Source organism: Mus caroli, chromosome 1 (assembly GCF_900094665.2).
Source record: "Mus caroli chromosome 1, CAROLI_EIJ_v1.1, whole genome shotgun sequence".
NCBI classification, from domain to species: domain Eukaryota; kingdom Metazoa; phylum Chordata; class Mammalia; order Rodentia; family Muridae; genus Mus; species Mus caroli.
In genome coordinates, this window is record NC_034570.1 from 171,816,288 (window position 1) to 171,834,158 (window position 17,871).

Consider the following 17,871-nt stretch of genomic DNA (forward strand, 5'->3'; position numbering starts at 1 on the left):
AGGTTAAGAACACTGACTGCTCTCCCGAAGGTCAAGTTCAAATCCCAGCAACCACATGGTGACTTCACAACCATCCGTAATGAGATCTGATGCCCTCTTCTGATATGTCTGAAGACAGCTACAGTGTACTTACATATAATAATAAATAAATCTTTAAAAATAAAATCCATAAATGACGGGCTAGAGATCCAAGAACATTGGTTGCTCTTCAAGAGGACCTAGAATTCCTAGCACCCACATGGCAGCTCCCAACTGTCTCTAACTCTAGTTCCAGGGGATGCAACACCCTCCCACAAACATACACACAGGCAAAAGCAGAAATGAGCATAACATTTAAAAAAAAATCTATAAACATGAATCAATTGTTTCAGTTTAAGAAAGCTGTATAGTGAACCTAGTAAAGTACTTTTAAATACTTCTCATACTCAGGTTCTCCATCATTTTACCTCTTCACTGACAATTTCTATGTTAAATTTAGCCTTCCACTATTCAATCTCAAAAAAAAAAAAAAAAGAAAAGAAAAAAAGAAAAGAAAAGAAAAAGAAAAACAAAAGGAAAAAGAAAAAAAGAAAGAGACAAAGCAACAGAAATATCCTTTATTTATCAACAATCCATTATACATGCCCAAACAACCAGAGGCAGGGCCTAAGGCTTCTCTAACTTGTCATGCAATTGCTGGATAATTACTTTACACTGTCTTCTTAGAATAAGCTGGCTGCTGCACTAGACTTAAAGTGGCTGAAGGATAGATAGCATCTATACCACTGACTGCAAAAAAGAAATAAAAAGGGAAGAAGAACATGACTGCTCCTAGGTATGGTGGAGGAGGTTGGACGTCTGGGAGAGTTCAGAGTGAACATGACCCTGAGCTGGAACACATGAGGAGACGAGAGGGAAGAAGGGAGAGCCAGGAGAATACAGAGGAGACAAAAGGGCCAGGGAGCCAAATGGCTGGACTGTATAGAGGAGGGCAGCCCAGACCCTGAAATGGAGAAGTTTAAGGTAGGGGATTGGGATGCCAGCCATATCCTATAACAGGTAAGGACTGAGGGATGCTGGGAGAACCTGGAAGCCAAGTCTGCTCTGATATGTTTTATGTTATGTAGGCTCCTCAACCTTCTGTCCAGGTTTGAGACTTAACAACCATATTTACCTTCCTACTGCTAACTACTACTATATACTTTCATATGTAGATAATTGATACAACGTTTAAAATTTTTACAACATTTTCTCAACTTTTAAACAAGAAGGTCTACTACATGTTAGCTATACCACGTACCTACATCTAGATAATACAGCTAGTAAGAGGAAAAAGAATAAAGACAAGAATTATGTATGTACTTTTACAATAACGGAGTAAGAGAACTATACAGGATCAGAAATACTTGAAATTCTAGGAAACTTTTCCTTAAAATAACCTTTATGTACATACTCACTAGCTGTGGTGACACAGCTACTGATCCCAGCACTCTGAAGGCAGGGGCAGGCAGAACTCTGTGAGCTAGTGGCTGGCTTGTGAGTTCCAGGCCAAGCAAGGTTACATAGTAAGATCTTGTCTCAAAAACAAACGAAAGAAAAACTACAGATTTCTATATAATCCAATTTAGTAATTATATAAACAATCCCCCCCAAAAAGGAATTCTGAAGCTTTTAATGGACTGTAAGGTTGTCATAAACAGCCAGAGAAAAATTCTAACCCAAAAAAAAAAAAAAAAAAAAAAACAAAAAAACACCCTTATTCATGGTTGTTTCCAGGAGTGAAGAAAGCATGGCTACAGCAACTTAGCTCTTCTTTTACAAGAAATGTGAAACTCAAAAATAATACTGCAGTGTTCAACCTGAGGAGAACATGTCCACTGAGATGGAAGTGCTCGCTTCTGGAAAGCAGACTTACCAAAGGTCCCAGGAAGAGCAACGAGACAGCTCTGCTTTCCTAAGAATGAAATTCAACATTGGCTTATGCAGATACTATATTACTGCACTAAACATACCCTTCAGTCTACTTTAAGGGGTCTATAAGTTCCATTTGAAAAGAAAAATCTGAGCTTTAATATATAAAAGAGTCACACTGGAGATTTACTCTTTACAAGCAAGTAAGTGCTACTTATGGTTAACTCTGGATTTACTAAATTTCTTTTTATAGCCCAGAAATTGACTATTTAAAATGCTTTGAAAAAAGTATGGAAAAGAAAGATGCGCACCACAGATCTCACAGGGTGTAGGTGGTGTGTTTATAGGTCTGGCTATAAAGGACCCAAGAGAAGCATGCACCAGACCAGTCTAACAGAAAGCTGCTTCAAGGTTAGCTGGTAAATGTGCACCCCACCTTCTTCCTAGCCTCGCACTCTCAGTGTCAGTACAATCTGCACACAACTGGGAGACCCACTGGTGATCGTTCATCATCACTTATCTAGTCATACTTTCAAACTCCGGGTGTAAGAGCGAAAACTTTGGTTTGAGTTAAAAAAAAAAAAAAAGATTAGGGAAATGTATCTAAACAAATCCCTCCGTAAAAATTTCTTTCTTCTTATATAAACAGCACTGGCATAACAAAGCACTTCAGCTGAGCACGGTGGTGCACACCTTTGATTCGCAATCGGGAGGCAAAGGCAGGTGGCTCTCTAGGATATCAAGGCCATCCTGGTCTACATGGTGAGTTCCAGGACAGCCAGGGCTTTGTACAGAGACCACCCTATCCTGACTAGTTTTATGCCAACTAGACACAAGTTATCTGAAAGGAGGGAACCTCAGTTGCGAAAATGCTTCTGTAATATACAGCTATAAAGTAATAAGGTATTTATTTAATTAGTGGTTGATTGGGGGTGGGTCCAGCCCATTTTGGGTTATGCCAACCCTGAGCAGGTGGTTCTGGGCTCTATAAGAAAGCAGGTTGAGCAGACCATGTGGAGGAGGCCAGTAAGCAGCACCCCACCATGGCCTCTGCCTCAGCTCCTGCCTCCAGGTTCCTAGCCTACTTGAATTCCTGTCTTGATGTCCTCTGGCTATGAATAGTGATAAAAATCAAATAAACCCTTCCCTTTCTATGTTGCTTTGGTTATGATTTTCTCACAGTAATAGTAACCCTACTGAGACCTTATCTTGAAAAAAGGCAAACACGCCGGGCGTGGTGGCGCACGCCTTTAATCCCAGCACTTGGGAGGCAGAGGCAGGGGGATTTCTGAGTTCGAGGCCAGCCTGGTCTACAGAGTGAGTTCCAGGACAGCCAGGGCTACAGAGAAACCCTGTCTGGAAAAAACAAAAAACAAACAAACAAACGGCAAAAGCAAAAACAAAGACAAAGACCTGAACACGTTCAGAAAACACTACTCCTGTGTTTTTTCTTGTGAATCATCTTAGAAATTAAACTCACAGAAATAGCAAGTCTACCTCGGAAGAACCATTTTTAGTAACTTTACACAAATAGCATGCTACATTTGCTAAATCTATTTCCCAATCACCACTTTGTGCAGTATTTATACTGCCTTGCAGATATTTCCAGCCAAGTATTGTAGTCTCTGTTCAAGTAAAAGACATATAAGACCAAGCTTTCAATCATTCCATTGTTCCTTTATTCCTCTAATATCCTGTAACATAGTATCTATGTACAAATACAAAAAAATCTGTCCACTGAGGCTTGTATTCTAAGACTATTAAATTTTAGGAATATTTTGGGAATTAATAAAACATTACACCAATTTGTATATGAAATACTAACTTCAAAGATACTACCATTCTATATTTTAAAAACTGATGTAGGTATTTCTATCTTGTGTAGAGTATGAAACAGTAATACATGGTGCTAGCTGAGAGACAAGGTACTAATGTACATGTGAACATGTGTTCTGGATAGCCCTGGGGCTAACTATATTTCATGTTAATTCCCTTCTCTTGTGAGGGGCTGCATACAAGGAATGGTGATTTCCTGTAAACCTGCTTCCCACCTTAATTTGTAAAATAAAGGAGAGCTGGTGATTGGGCAGATAAAGGGTGGAGGGGAAAGTTGAGAGAGAGAAGGAGGAGAAAACGAGAGAGAGAGAGAGAGAGAGAGAGAGAGAGAGAGAGAGAGAGAGAGAGAGAGAGAGAGAGAGAGAGAGAGAGAGAGAGAAAAGACACAGAGGAGGAGGAAGAAGAAAAGCAGAGCACATGGCCTTGGAAAAACCGTAAGTTCTAAGGGGTCTCATAGATGTGGAAGATGGTAGTGTAGCGGTAGATCTGCCCAATCTAGGTACACAGCATGTATTCATATTAATTGTGTTTTGTTTTCATTGCCGGGGCATATATGTGTTGGAGATTTACCGCAACAAAATGACGCCCAACATATTGATTTGAACTCAACTAACCTGAGATGAAAATTCACTGTCCCCGAACCCCTGAATGGGGCTTGGGCAGTGACCTAGGCTGTAGCAGGGTAGATTTGAAGCTGACTGGGTTTGAGGGGCCTACAGAGAACAAAAGGCATCTATGCCAGAAAGAACCTTTCTGTGTTTCCTTCCCTGTATCCTTCGCTCCCGACCCTGCCTCCTCCACCTCCAAACAGGGACAGAGACAACACATGTCTTTCTACACTCAGCTCCTGCCTGTGAATAAAGAATCAGGAAACAAAGGTACAAAAGGTTCCAGACCAGGTAATTTATTGATATAGAGAAATATAACTTTTTGATACTTAAAGATGGGAAATATTACATCCACAGGAAGGCTTTTCTAAGAGAAGAGGTCCATCTGCTGCTTTCTAGTCTGGCAAAGTGATCTCCCAATGGCACATATAACCAACCAGTACCATGATGTCATCTACTGAGGCCTTCAGCAGAAGTCTGTCCTATGTAAATGTGCTGAACTGTTGGCTAACAGGCCTTTCTTTATGCAGTCAGTTGCTCTTTAGAATTTCCTTATAGGAAAAGCAATGGGCTAAAATAAAGTCTTTGATGTTTGGTTTCACAAAAGACAACAGGATTATTTATTCTCTTCGCATTCAGCTTGTCATTCTGGTTATGCATACAGAAAGGAACTTTTCTACATAGCACTTTGTAGAGGTATGAACAGGAGCTCCCCTCAAGCATCCTTGAGGGGCATTTACTGAATCCCTAAGTAGGGGTTTTAAGCTCAAATTACGAATTCTACCTCTGGTTTAGCAAAGAAGGAAACCATAGTTAAGAAGCAGAACTGCAGAGCGATCTTGGTGACGATGGTCTACACACTGTTAAATGGGTTACCTGCTATTACTTCTCCACTCAAATTCCTCTTTTAAGGACCAAGAAGAGCTAGACAGGAAATGATTTCAAATGTCAATACAAATGCTAAAAGCTAAAGCCGAACTGAACAAATGATAGCAGTAGCTTTAAGAGGTTCTAGAAACCGGTCACTTTCTTGCCCCAATTCCAGCCCACAACTCCACGTTCTTGTGGGTCAACAGGAGGACCAAGAAAACAGAGGGCAAGAGTAGGACTAAGGAAAACACAGAAGAGCAATCTAGAGACAGGTCGTCGTCCAGTGCCGGTGAGACACCTAGTCACCCAATCGTTCTCTTTCAGAATGAGAACTTAGTCACCCCAAATCACTTTCGATTGAAAATGTTTGTCACACTGAACAAAAATTTAGGCTTTGAGGTATTAAGAGAGGGAACACAGAAAATGAAAGTTTGATTTGGTAGTTCCTGTTCTTTTTCAAAAGCTAGAAATTCATTCTCTCTTTCTCTCTCTCTCTTTCTCTCCCCCTCTCTCTCCCTCCCTCCCCCCAAGATTCATTTATTTATCTTTTATCTGAATTTTGAAATAAGATCTAGGAAATAAGATCTTAAGATCTACTGTCTGGCTGTAGGCCCTAGGGCCAGCCAGTCTTCTGCCCCCTTGAGCCCAAATCTTCCTTCTAAAACAATATCACTAAACTCACAGGGTTTCTATAAAAATCACCAGTGAGGTTTATCCTTGACGAGGATCAGAAGCACTGCAGGTAAGCAATGAAGCCCGACCTCAAACTGCAGCAGTGACAAAATGAGGGCATCAGCAGAACGCTGGACAGTGACATGTCAAAGAGTAGGTGAGCCAGAGGACATTATGGATAAAACTTTGAGATGATAAGCTTAGTATTGTTCATATTAATATCAGCAGCTACAAGACTACAAATTAAAACTGCCACTGGCGACAAAGTAATCGAGGGTCTGGCACAGTGGAGCATGACTTTAACCCCAACAAAGGAAGTAACAGGCAGGAGGATCTCTGAGCTCAGAGCCAGGGCGATTTTCATAGGGAGTTCCAGGGTTACACAGAGACTCTGCTTCAAAACAAACAAACAAAAAAAGTCCCCAACCAAACAAAAAACCAAAAAGAACAAAACAAAGAAAAAAAAAATCCAAAAATTTGAGATATTTGGGGGTTTTGAAAATCCTATCAATTCCAAGCATAACACAAAGAAAGACAGCACATAATGCTGAGAATAACGCCAAGGCTCAAGGAAGTAACATTTGCCAAGTTTATGTTAAAAAATAGAATCAAAATTTATTATAAATCTGATGAAAACTTTAACCATAGAAAGGTTATCTCTTGCTCTGTTCTTATTCACAATAGTTAAAAAACAAACCAACAAACTCAGTCTTTAGTTAATAGTAAAAAAATATTTTGAGGTTTTTCTTTTGGTAAGCTATGTTTAATCATGGTTGAACAAAACCAGAATAATTTAACTAGCATGACATTTTCTTTCTTTAAAATGAATTTAAAGACATATTTCCTATTTTCAAACAATTTAAACCATGTACAAAAATGCAACAATGCTGTGCAAATTTACCTCAACCAGCCATCAATAGGACTGGCATTGTAGCTTACATAATCCACAGCCATTATCTACAAAAGCCTATGAATATACTTGATAAGCAAATATAGAAATAAAGATTGTTGGTTGGTCTATAGAATACATTAATTTAAACTGAGACAACTTCCATTGGTGAGAAGGAAAGTTACACTGTAGCATTTGGTATGAAAGCAGGAGCACTAATTCATTGCCTTTAAAAAATGATACAACATGTGATCCCTGTTTTTTTTTTTAATTCCAAATATAACACACTGTATTTAGCACCTCCTGTACTTTCCAGTATATTAGATAATTGCATACCATGTTAAAAACAAAATAAAGGAAAACATTCCTGCCACCCACCTTTTCATAAAAAAACTGAAAATATGAAACACTCACATATATACAAGTACAGCTTGTAAAGGTTAGAATGACGAGTCCAAAACACTGCATTCTTTTTCTTTAAAAAAAAAAAAAAGAGGGCTTTGAAAAATGGCAGCCAAAAAGGGAGAACTGTAGAATCACTGGCTCAAGCAGAAGAGAGCACACAGCTAAACCATACTGTGGAGAGCTATGCAGACCCTCAGTGGCTGTGATCCCTGCCCCAATTAATCAGAGGACATCCCCTTGCCACCTCTTTCCCGGACTTTTGGTCCATTTGTACTGAGCTTCAGAAAGATTCTGTTTGAATGCAGACGTCCATGACCTTTAAGTCTGAGAATCACTAAGGATTTACTGATAATGGTAATGGCAGATTCTCAATTTAACAGTATACATAAGAAAAATAAGAGTAATGACCAGTAACAGTGAGTATGGGGCATGGCTTTATAAAGTGGTAAACCAGGCTGAGGATGTAGTTGGTGGTAGAGTGCTTGCCCAGCATGTGCAAGGCCCTGGATTCAGTTCAACTCCTAGCACCATGGAAGGAAGGAAGGAAGGAAGGAAGGAAGGAAGGAAGGAAGGAAGGAAGGAAGGGAGGGAAAGAGAATGAGAAGGAAGAAGGAAAGGCAGAAGGAAGAAAAATGGCAGCACAAGAGTAAAAAAACATAAGAGGTGATAGAGGGCTGGAGAGATGGTTCAGTGGTTAAGAAAACTGACTGCTTTTTCTTTAAGAGGTCCTGAGTTCAATTCCCAGAAACCACATGGTGGCTCACAACCACCTGTAATGAGATCCGATGCCCTCTTCTGGTGTCTGAAGCAACTGTGTGCTCATATAAATAAGAATTAAATTAAAAAAAGAGGGTAATGGAGATTCGTATGGTCAAAGTATATTATGTGTATTATGAAAATATCAACATCACTCAATCCATTATTCGGTACAGTTAATATATACTAATAAAAACTTGAAAGAGACAAAAATCTGTGAATCAGGCAGATGGATGCACTCAACAGCTCTACCTTCATGAATACATTTGTTCTTTTGCTTCTGGTCAAGTGTGTTGGGCTACTGTTTGCAAAAGAGTCAAGCTTTCCAAAAGCTTGCGTACAGAAGATGATTTTAAAAATTACACACACAGGCACACAGACACACACACACAGGCACACAGACACACACACACACAGGCACAGGCACACAGACACACACACAGGCACACAGACACACACACATGGCTGTAAACCAAAAGCAAATTGCTTTGGCAAGGAAAGACAAGACCATGATTGTATTCAGGATTACTGGGTGTGTGGATTAGGTGGATGGGAGGGGCCAGCACAACAACACTAGGTACAGGACAAACCACCCCTACAGTGAGAATCTGCTTAATAAGAAAGGCATCCCTTCCCAAGGAGGACACTCCAGGTCCTTTTCCTTGAGACAGGGGCTCCTGTAGCTCTGGCTGGCCTTGAAGTCACAGAGACCCAACCTTCTTCTGCCTAGCAAGTGCTGAGATTAAAGACATACACCACCAGATGACAATTAAGGATTTTTTAAAAAGATTTATTTATTTTATGTATATATTTTATGTATATGAGTGCTCCGTCAGTATATATGCCTGCATGCCAGATGAGGGCATCAGATCCCAGTATTATAAACTACCATGTGGTCATTGGAAGAAGAGACAGTGCTCTTAACTACTGAGCCATCTCTCCAGCCACTCACTAGATTCTTAAAAAAATTTCCCCATGTTTCTGCTTCAAAGACAATGTCATCAAAATTCAGAAAATGGTATTTACAAAGGAAAGTAATTCCCTAAATAAATACATCATGCTATGTACAAATGAGCCATTTTAATGCTTTGTTTTTTGAATGAACAAAATAGAACCAAGAACTTCACTGCCAGTGACTTGGTCCATGACAAAGATAACTAACTTCAACCAGTTTGTACACTACAATTGAAAACACGAAATAGAAGAGACAATGTATTGTCAAACTTACCCATAACAATAATCCTATATACTGTACACACCAAAAATGCTTCTACAGCAAATAAAACCATTAATTTTCACTTGTAAAACTTTATATGATTCAAAACTATTTTTTAATGTTTATTATTCTGTAAAAGAATGCAGTTTGAGTCTCTTCATGAAAAGACTGAATTTCAAACAATCAGGATCAGAATAAAACAAGTATTGGGCATTGGCATTTGGCAAACAAACTAATATTATTCACTGGTAAGAACAATAGTTTCAACTTGGTAATAACAAGACAAAACCACCATTAACAATAATTTGAACTATGCTAAGTGACATTTAGTCCTAAACTGTATCCCCATTTGAAAGCTGAGAAATGAAAATGGTCATAGGTTCCAAACACAGGAACAGAAGCTGCTACACACACACACACACACACACACACACACACACACACACACACTTTAAATTAGGTAACTGGCCTATTTAAGATACAGGAATTATGATTCTCGCTTGTTTCCTAATATTACGTGTAAAACGATTCCTGTAACATATGCTGATAAAGTCCTATGCTGACAAAGACAGTACAGTTATTAGGAGAAATGATTCACATGAGACCAGACTTCACCATCTTGGAGAGGCAAACCGAAGTAAGTTCCGGCAGCTTATTTACTCAAAGGAGATCCAATGAGAACAAAGTATGTTCCTTACAGATGTTAATTTCCCCTAAAGAAAACTTTATATAAAACAGATACAGGTACAATGGCACATAGAACCTTCTACAAGATCTCAAAATGCCTATTCCTCTAAAATTCATTTTTAAAACAGGCAAAGGAGTTAGATACCTTGAACCTTTCATGCTTCAGAGTAAGATATATAAATATACCATTTATAATGGATTTTTAGAATTCTATATCATCAAGAAAATATCAATATTTTATCTGGCTATAATACTCCTCATTAAGCTATATGTATTTTACTCGGAACATTTATATCAATAAAATCACTACCAAACATACAACACAGGAAGGAGTAACTACATTTGTATTTTTTTCATATATAACATTTTCTGATCATAAAATTTATTGCTAATGAGAACCATACATTTGTGTATTTCTTTTTCTGTTTCTTAAACCAAAACAAAATTTAGTATATCTCTGATAATAAGGTTTTGAATACTTGAGCTTTTCAAAGTGAATTATTTCTATTCTTCCTTCTTAGCAACATATAGTTTTAAGAATCCAATTATGGCTTGGACGATGAGGGTGTGCCTCAAATCTTCAAACAACCCTTAGCAGTTTATCAACCTGTGGGTCGCAACCACTTTGGGGGTGGAGGGGTTCAACAAAGACCATCAGAAAATACAGATATTTATAGTATAATTTATAACTAGCAAAATTGCAGTTATGAAGAAGAAACAAAAATAATTTCATGGTTGGGGGTCACCACAACCCCAGGAACTGTACTGAAGAGCAGCAGCATTGGGAAGGGTGAGAACCGTTGCTTTAGAGCCAAGCATTAGGAGATCATACTCTAAACGTAAGTCCCTAGGCTCAGTGGTGGCTTAAAAAGTACATTTTAGAAACCTATGTACTTCTTGATAAAAGGCAAATAACAAAAGGCATAAGGAAATGATTGAAGTTTCAGCTACTTTGGAAAGCAGAAGGCAGGAGGATTGCCTGAAATGAAGAATTTGAGGCTAGCTTGAGCAACACAGAGACCTTGTAGTTTTTACAGCAGGACAAACTAGTCTAGATAATTCAAATGAGGTTTAAAAAAAAACAAAACTAGACTAATTAAACTCATAGCATTCTGCTTCTAGACTATGCTGCTGCTGCTTTTCTTCTCCTTCTCCTTTTATTTATTTATTTTTTCCCTTTTTGAGACAGGGTTTCTCTATATAGCCCTGGCTGGCCTCAAACTCATAGACCCACCTGCTTCTGACTCAAAAATTCTGAGATTAAAGGTATGCGCCACCATGCCCAGATAGACTATAGTTTTAACACAAACAAGTAAGAAAGAGTTCATATTTTTCTAGAAAATAACTTAGGAGCTATTTTAAATATATATATATATATATATATATATATGACTTAAGAGCTGAGGAGAAAGTTTTGCTTTAACATATACATAGCATTTCCACTGCAGAGTACTGGGAAAGCACAGACACTTTACCTGCTTCCTGTGAATTCAACACTTCTAAGGCATGCATCATGGCACTTGCGAAGACATTGGCATCCTCTTTGCTGCCAAAGTTGAGACCATACACCTGTCTAGCATCCCTCCATTGGTGGAAAGTCTGTGTAGCTTGATTGTACTTCAGCCCTTTAGGAATGGCACAGTTTATCACAACCTAAAAAACAATTAATTCGTTATAAAGCCAGCTAATAACTGGGAAAATAGAAGCCAGTACAAATCCAGACTGTAGGTTATTTATTTAAACATACTCCTAGCAGAGTTTATGAAAAATAGTCGGAACAGTTGCCTAGAATAAAGGCAAGTCTACAGAAGTGAGTCTGATGGGACTTAAGCTATCGGATGTTCACAAAAGGCCTGCTTCAAAATAATAAAAACAAAAAAAGCAATGTACTTCATTAAATATACTTTAACTTATTTGTTGATAAATTATAAATTGAAAAATGGGATATTAACTGTAAAGTCCCCTTTGGACTTCTTCCATCCAGGCAGAGTATCTCTAATACTACAAATTAGTTTTACAAGATTTGGGATTTGGTAAGAACAGCATCACAGAATTCATGTACCTGCCCTCTTTACTCAGATGCACATTTAAGAGTCATCCAGCTATATATCAACCATGGTTTGTTCGCTGCTTTATTGTATAAACTACCAACCTGCCCATTCTTTTGTTTGTTTGTTTGTTTTGTTTTGTTTTGTTTTTTTTCCGAGACAGGGTTTCTCTGTGCAGCTCTGGCTGTCCTGGAACTCACTTTGTAGACCAGGCTGGCCTTGAACTCAGAAATCCGCCTGCCTCTGCCTCCCAAGCGTATGCCACTACCGCCTGGCTCAACCTGCCCATTCTTTCACTGACATTTTTATTGCCCAGAATCTGTGGCTACAACAAATAATGACATATTAAACATCTGCTGGTACACACAGTGCACGTTTTTACAGAACATGAACCCATGTTGGACTAGTCGATGTCATAAGTATATTTAACTTTAGTGGAAAACTCCACGTAGCTTTCTAAATGTGTCCTATCATTTACAATTCCACAGCAGTATACCAAAGTTTGTATGACTCCATATACTGTGTATATTGTGTAGCACTGCCACTGTTGTGTTGGTCTTTCTATATACTTAAAGTAATCCCTAAGTTATATTAGAAGAACACACACAGGCCTGGCACTTCTACGGAGGTCAAATGATAGCTCTGTGGCACTGGTTCTCTGTCTATCTTTATGTAGACTCTAGGGATAAAACTCAGGTAGCCAGGCTGCACAGCGGGTGCCTTGACCCTCTACGCTATCTTACTATCTCATGAGTCTCCCTTTTTGTTGTTTCAAGATAATCTTTTGTGAATTCCTGATTACATTCATTAATAAATTTCTGGCCTGCTTCTCTCCTAACTATCCATCTTTACTTCATATGATCCCAAAGGAAAATTTTTAATTGTTTTTTAAAGATTTATTTATTATACATAAGTACACTGTAGCTGTCTTCAGACACATCAGAAAGAGGGCATCAGAACCTATTACAGATGGTTGTGAGCCACCATGTGGTTGCTGGATTTGAACTCAGGACCTCCGGAAGAGCAGTCAGTGCTCTTAACCACTGAGCCATCTCGCCTGCCTAAGGAAAAATATTTATATAACAAATATCTTGTCCCTGCTTGCCTATTCACTGTTAATGATATGGTAAGAAGTTCCTTTTATTTCAAATTAAAAATCCTTTTCTCTTTTAATGTTTTTGTGTTCTAAGAGATATTTGTCAATGAAAGTTATGAAAATACTACTTCACTTTGTCTTCTGGAAGCTTTCTACTGTTAACCATGCACACCTGCACCCCAGTAAAACGGAAACGGATTTGCAATCTGGTGAGAGGTAGTTCAAGCTTCCTGGGGTTTTTTTCTTTGTGTGTCCAAATGATTTTAGCTAAGCTACAGGTTTACCTTTTGTTACAAGTTGAGTTTTTCCCCACTGGTCAGCATAGCTAACATTCGCCCAACAGTATTGTCTTCTCTGCTGCAGTTTTACACTAGGCGCCACCTCCAGACTCGGCCGTCTGCTCTGTGCCTCATTACTGCTTTAGATGTTTTTGGTCCTTTGTGGAAAGCTGCCATTTATACTTTTAAAACATTGTCAATTCCCAAATTTAAAACTGTACTAAAGCTAAAAAGGCCCACTTGGTCACTAATGTCACAAAGGTGTCTTTACTTCATGAGTATCATAGTCCTTACTTGGGCTGGCATTAGCACTCACTAGTTCTTTATACTGGTATCTTGAACACCTACTAAATGTGTGTGGGATCTGATAGTCATTGTTATTGGTTGTGGTCTTAAAATGTCCTCCTCAGGCTCATATTTGAACAACTTGGTTCCCAGCTGGTAGCACTGCTTGGTGAAGGTGTAAAGTTTTAGCAGGCTGGGCATTTCTTGAGAAAAGTGGTCACTGGAGACAAGCCTTGAAGATCTACAGCCTGGCTTCACTTCCTGTCCACTTTCTGCTTCCTAGATGGAGATGCAATGTGACCAGTCAGATTGTTGTTCCTGCTCCCTCAAGTTGCTTTAGTCAGCATATTTAGTCACAGAATCACCAAAGTAACTAAGACACTATTGAGAACAGTATCAACTTAACCTCTTCATTTTCTAACTCAGAGGAAAACCACTTCTAGACAACCTATCTAGAATACTTATTAAACTTACTTAGTTCTAACCTATTACTAATCCAAGGTTTATTAATTCTAACATCCTCTGATCCTCATGATTTATGATCAGATTCTGTTCTCTCTAAAAACATAATCATGTCACCAACAACCGACTTCTTCATTTCATATTCTTTAATCCCTCGATGTTTTATTTCCTTTTCTTGCTTCCCTACTGGCTGGGCATAGAACAATGTTAAAAAGATGTGGTTCTGGAGTGTGGAGCAGCTGGAAGGTGGATGGAAGGTGGGGACGGGGAAGAAAATATGGAGTAAAAAAAATAAATTAATTTTTTTAAAAATGTGGTTCATACCAACTATCTTTTGTCTTTTTGCATGATGCTAGCTTCTGAAGGGCATGGATCTTAAGCTTGTGAATAAAGATACAATGTGAAATATTTATGTTGTGATAAATTTCAGCAGGGACATAAAAGAAACAAATTTGTTGAGAAGATAGGGAAAGTTATAGCTGACTTTAGACAAGGAAGGCTAATGCGGTGGCAAGTCATAAGAAAATAGGTGTTCATGTGCTTTTCACTTCGTTGTGGCCAGGCTAAAAATGAATAGGGCTATATTAATGAACATACCACCTATGTGGAGTTAGGCTGCACGAAACTATAACACAACTGCCATATAGCATGCTTGTGTGGCCAGTCATTCCCTAAATAGTTACCGTTAAGTGAGAATACATAGATTTCTTTTGTTTGTTTTTTGGGTTTGAGACAGGTTCTATTATGAAGCCCTGGCTGTCTTGGAATTGGCTATGTAGATCAGGCTGGTCTTGAACTCACAGAGATCTATCTGCCTCCCAAGTGGTGGGATTAAAGGCACGTACCACCACACCAGATTGTATTTCTTATTTTTAAAGATCAAAGTTATTTTTCTCAAAGGTTAGATGATTGAGAGAATTGATTCCTGTTTTGTTAAAGATAGGATCTCTCTGTCTCTGTCTCTGTCTCTCTCTCTCTCTCTCTCACACACACACACACACACACATACACACAGTGAGAGAGAGATACTGTGTCACCATTGCCAGATTTTAAAAGTTTCATATTTTAAAAGCAAAGTAATCATCTACCTACTATAATTTCAATTCTATTAATATCTTTCCCAGCCTTTTCTTACAGCTCTTAGCTTGAAATGTTAAGAAGGTTCCACAGGGGGCTGGAGACAGTAAAAACTATTGGCTGCTCTTCTAGACAACTGGCATTCAGTTCCCAGGATCCACATAGTGGCTCACAACCATCCAGTACCAGGGAGTCAGATGCCATTCTCTGGCTTCACATTTGATTCAGGCATGCATAGGCAAGATTCATGCGTGTAAAAACAAGGGGAAAAGAGTTCAATGATTGTTATAAAGCTCTGTTATCTAGCTTTTATTTGTATCCTGGGCAGCATCTGACATGCCTTTAACCTGAGGGACCACTCAGCAGGGGAACAGATAAAAAAAGCAGACAGCATAGCTCAGCTACTGACAGGCAGTGATACGTGGAGTTTTTTGGTGGAGAAACAGGAGGCCAGAGGCTGTGTCTGGACACTGAGGAGAGTGAGAAAAAGGAGAGCTAGGGAGGGGGGCACACAACAGAGAGAAGAGGTGAACTGATTTCTGTAGACTAACCCACAACTGTGACAGTTTCTCATCAGAGAGCCCTGCACTTTGAATCAGGTGTCTTAGGAACCCCACTGCCCTGCTATCAGCATTAGTCAATAAGTTATATAAGGGAGACTGCGGTTTCTATTTCTCAGGCAAACAGTCTCCTCAGTAAAAAGAGGAGGATTTTTCTCTGTGTCCTCTTTTTATGAGACGCAGCCTCTTGGAGTCCCAATTTTTGCAGAAGAACCAGTTTCAATGCCCATTCCTTTCAAGCATACGTGACGATTATAAATTCCCAGCTATTACCAGTTGACAAACAAACTTAAAATTCAGGGTTACTGCAGCATCTGTTTACATTGCGGCTTACTGGAAAAGTACAGCTCTACCTCTCTCTGAGCAAGAACTCACACGGCACCAAGTAGAATCTAAGTATATTTTCCCTGCACTTTGTAGCAGGATGGTTTTAAACATTAGTTAAATTACATCTTTAAAAAAAACACTTTTACAAGGGAACTTAGTAAGTCTACAATTCGTAAAAGTTCTCACTGTTAGTATAGAGCAGTAAGGCCTGATCTACTTCTTCCTTTGCCTGAGTATCCTGATCTGGATCGGACGGGACCAAGGCACCAAGTAATCAGACAACCCGGCTACTGTCTTGTAGATATGAAAAAGGAAATTACCAAAAGCGCACCTTAGAAATGAGCTGGAAAGAAAAGCCTAAAGATTCCAGCAACACTAATGCCTACCACATTTTTATTAATCACTTATGAATTTAACAATACTTTCTGAAACCATTTATACTTTCAAATCACTTCTCGAGCCACACAAACTATATCTTTGATCAATAAGTAGATAGATAAAAATGCCCCATAAGCATACAATGTGCCGGGCGTGGTGGCGCACGCCTTTCATCCCAGCACTCGGGAAGCAGAGGCGGGCGGATTTCTGAGTTCGAGGCCAGCCTGGTCTACAAAGTGAGCTCCAGAACAGCCAGGGCTACACAGAGAAAACCTGTCTTGAAAACAAACAAACAAACAAACAAACAAAAAGCATACAATGTGTTCCTTATACTGTATTTCCTATTGTCTATTCTGAATTTATAAAAAGGGGCCAGATGGATGGCCTGATACGACAATCAGCGAGGTTTGATGGACCTCCTTTAGATCTCTCCAGATCCTACAAAGTGCCAAGAGAAAATACACTCGCAAGAACTGTCCTCTGCCCTGCACATGCTTGTATCACATGTGTAAGTCTGCACCCACACATATATTCATGCATGCACAAACATGAGGAATTTCGGCAGCCCCTTACCTGATGGTCTTGAATCTTTCTGCCCACAACTCTGAACGTGTTGTTGCCTGTATGGTGATAGATATGAACTCTGCTGAACCCAGTTGAGCCACCAGCTGGCACCCACTTCTTATTGGCATCATCGTAAACCATCACAGCAGCTCTTGCCTGACAGATACTCTGTTCACTGAAAAAAAAAAAAATTAAATGAGATATTTAAAATATGCTAGGTATGCCATAGAACCATGAGCCAGGGTTAGCCAACCTGACAGTCAATTAACAATCAACTCCTGGGGGTGAAGTCTAATGGGAAAGACAAAAGCAATGTAGAATATGGGCAGAGTGTGTGATTCATAAAAACACAAGGACACCAGAAGTATTTTATTCTAAATGTATCTAACTTATTATCATCATCAACATATCTATTTATACTAAGTTAATCACCACTTAAGTATACAATGGTAAACTGACATTTGACAAAATTACTTTTATCATTATGATCACTTCAAGGTCTCAAACAACGCAGTATCTGTTCTTCAAACAGGGAGTTGAAACGGTCAATGGAGGACAACATGACCAGCTCCTTTCACTCCCTTTAGTCAGGTTACTACTATCTTATACCTAAGCATTTGTTTCCCTTTTTCCTTTAAAAGTGGAAGAATAAGGGGCCGGAGAGAAAGCTCAGGGTTAAGAGAGCTTACTGCTCTTGCAGAGAGCACAACTTTGAGATCAACCCAGCATCCAGACTGGACAGCCCAAAACTACCTGTAATTCCAGCTCCAGGAGACCGGATGCCTCTGGCTTCCAAGGGCATCTGCACTCACAAGTACACGTACAAGTACACATGTGTACACACACACACACACACACACACACACACACCACTAAAATAGAAGTTTAAGACTACAAGACGATTTCTAAGGATCCTATTAGATTTAAAACCCTCTTCTCTACATATAAATACTAAAAAAGGAAAAGA

At 39.1% G+C, this 17,871-nt stretch overlaps 1 protein-coding gene across 7 annotated transcripts in view; it reads right to left on the bottom strand.

The window, feature by feature from the left end:
* The window catches only part of Enah (ENAH actin regulator), a 112,332-nt gene that overhangs the window by 37,607 nt on the left and 56,854 nt on the right, over positions 1-17,871 (bottom strand). For all 7 annotated transcript variants that reach the window (XM_029476902.1, XM_029476907.1, XM_021158456.2 and 4 more), the window contains exons 2-3: positions 16,914-17,079; positions 11,305-11,482 (exon numbers count right to left, since the gene is read on the bottom strand). In XM_029476902.1, coding sequence (XP_029332762.1) covers positions 11,305-11,482; positions 16,914-17,079 — 344 coding nt within the window. The remainder of the gene's footprint in view (positions 1-11,304; positions 11,483-16,913; positions 17,080-17,871) is intronic.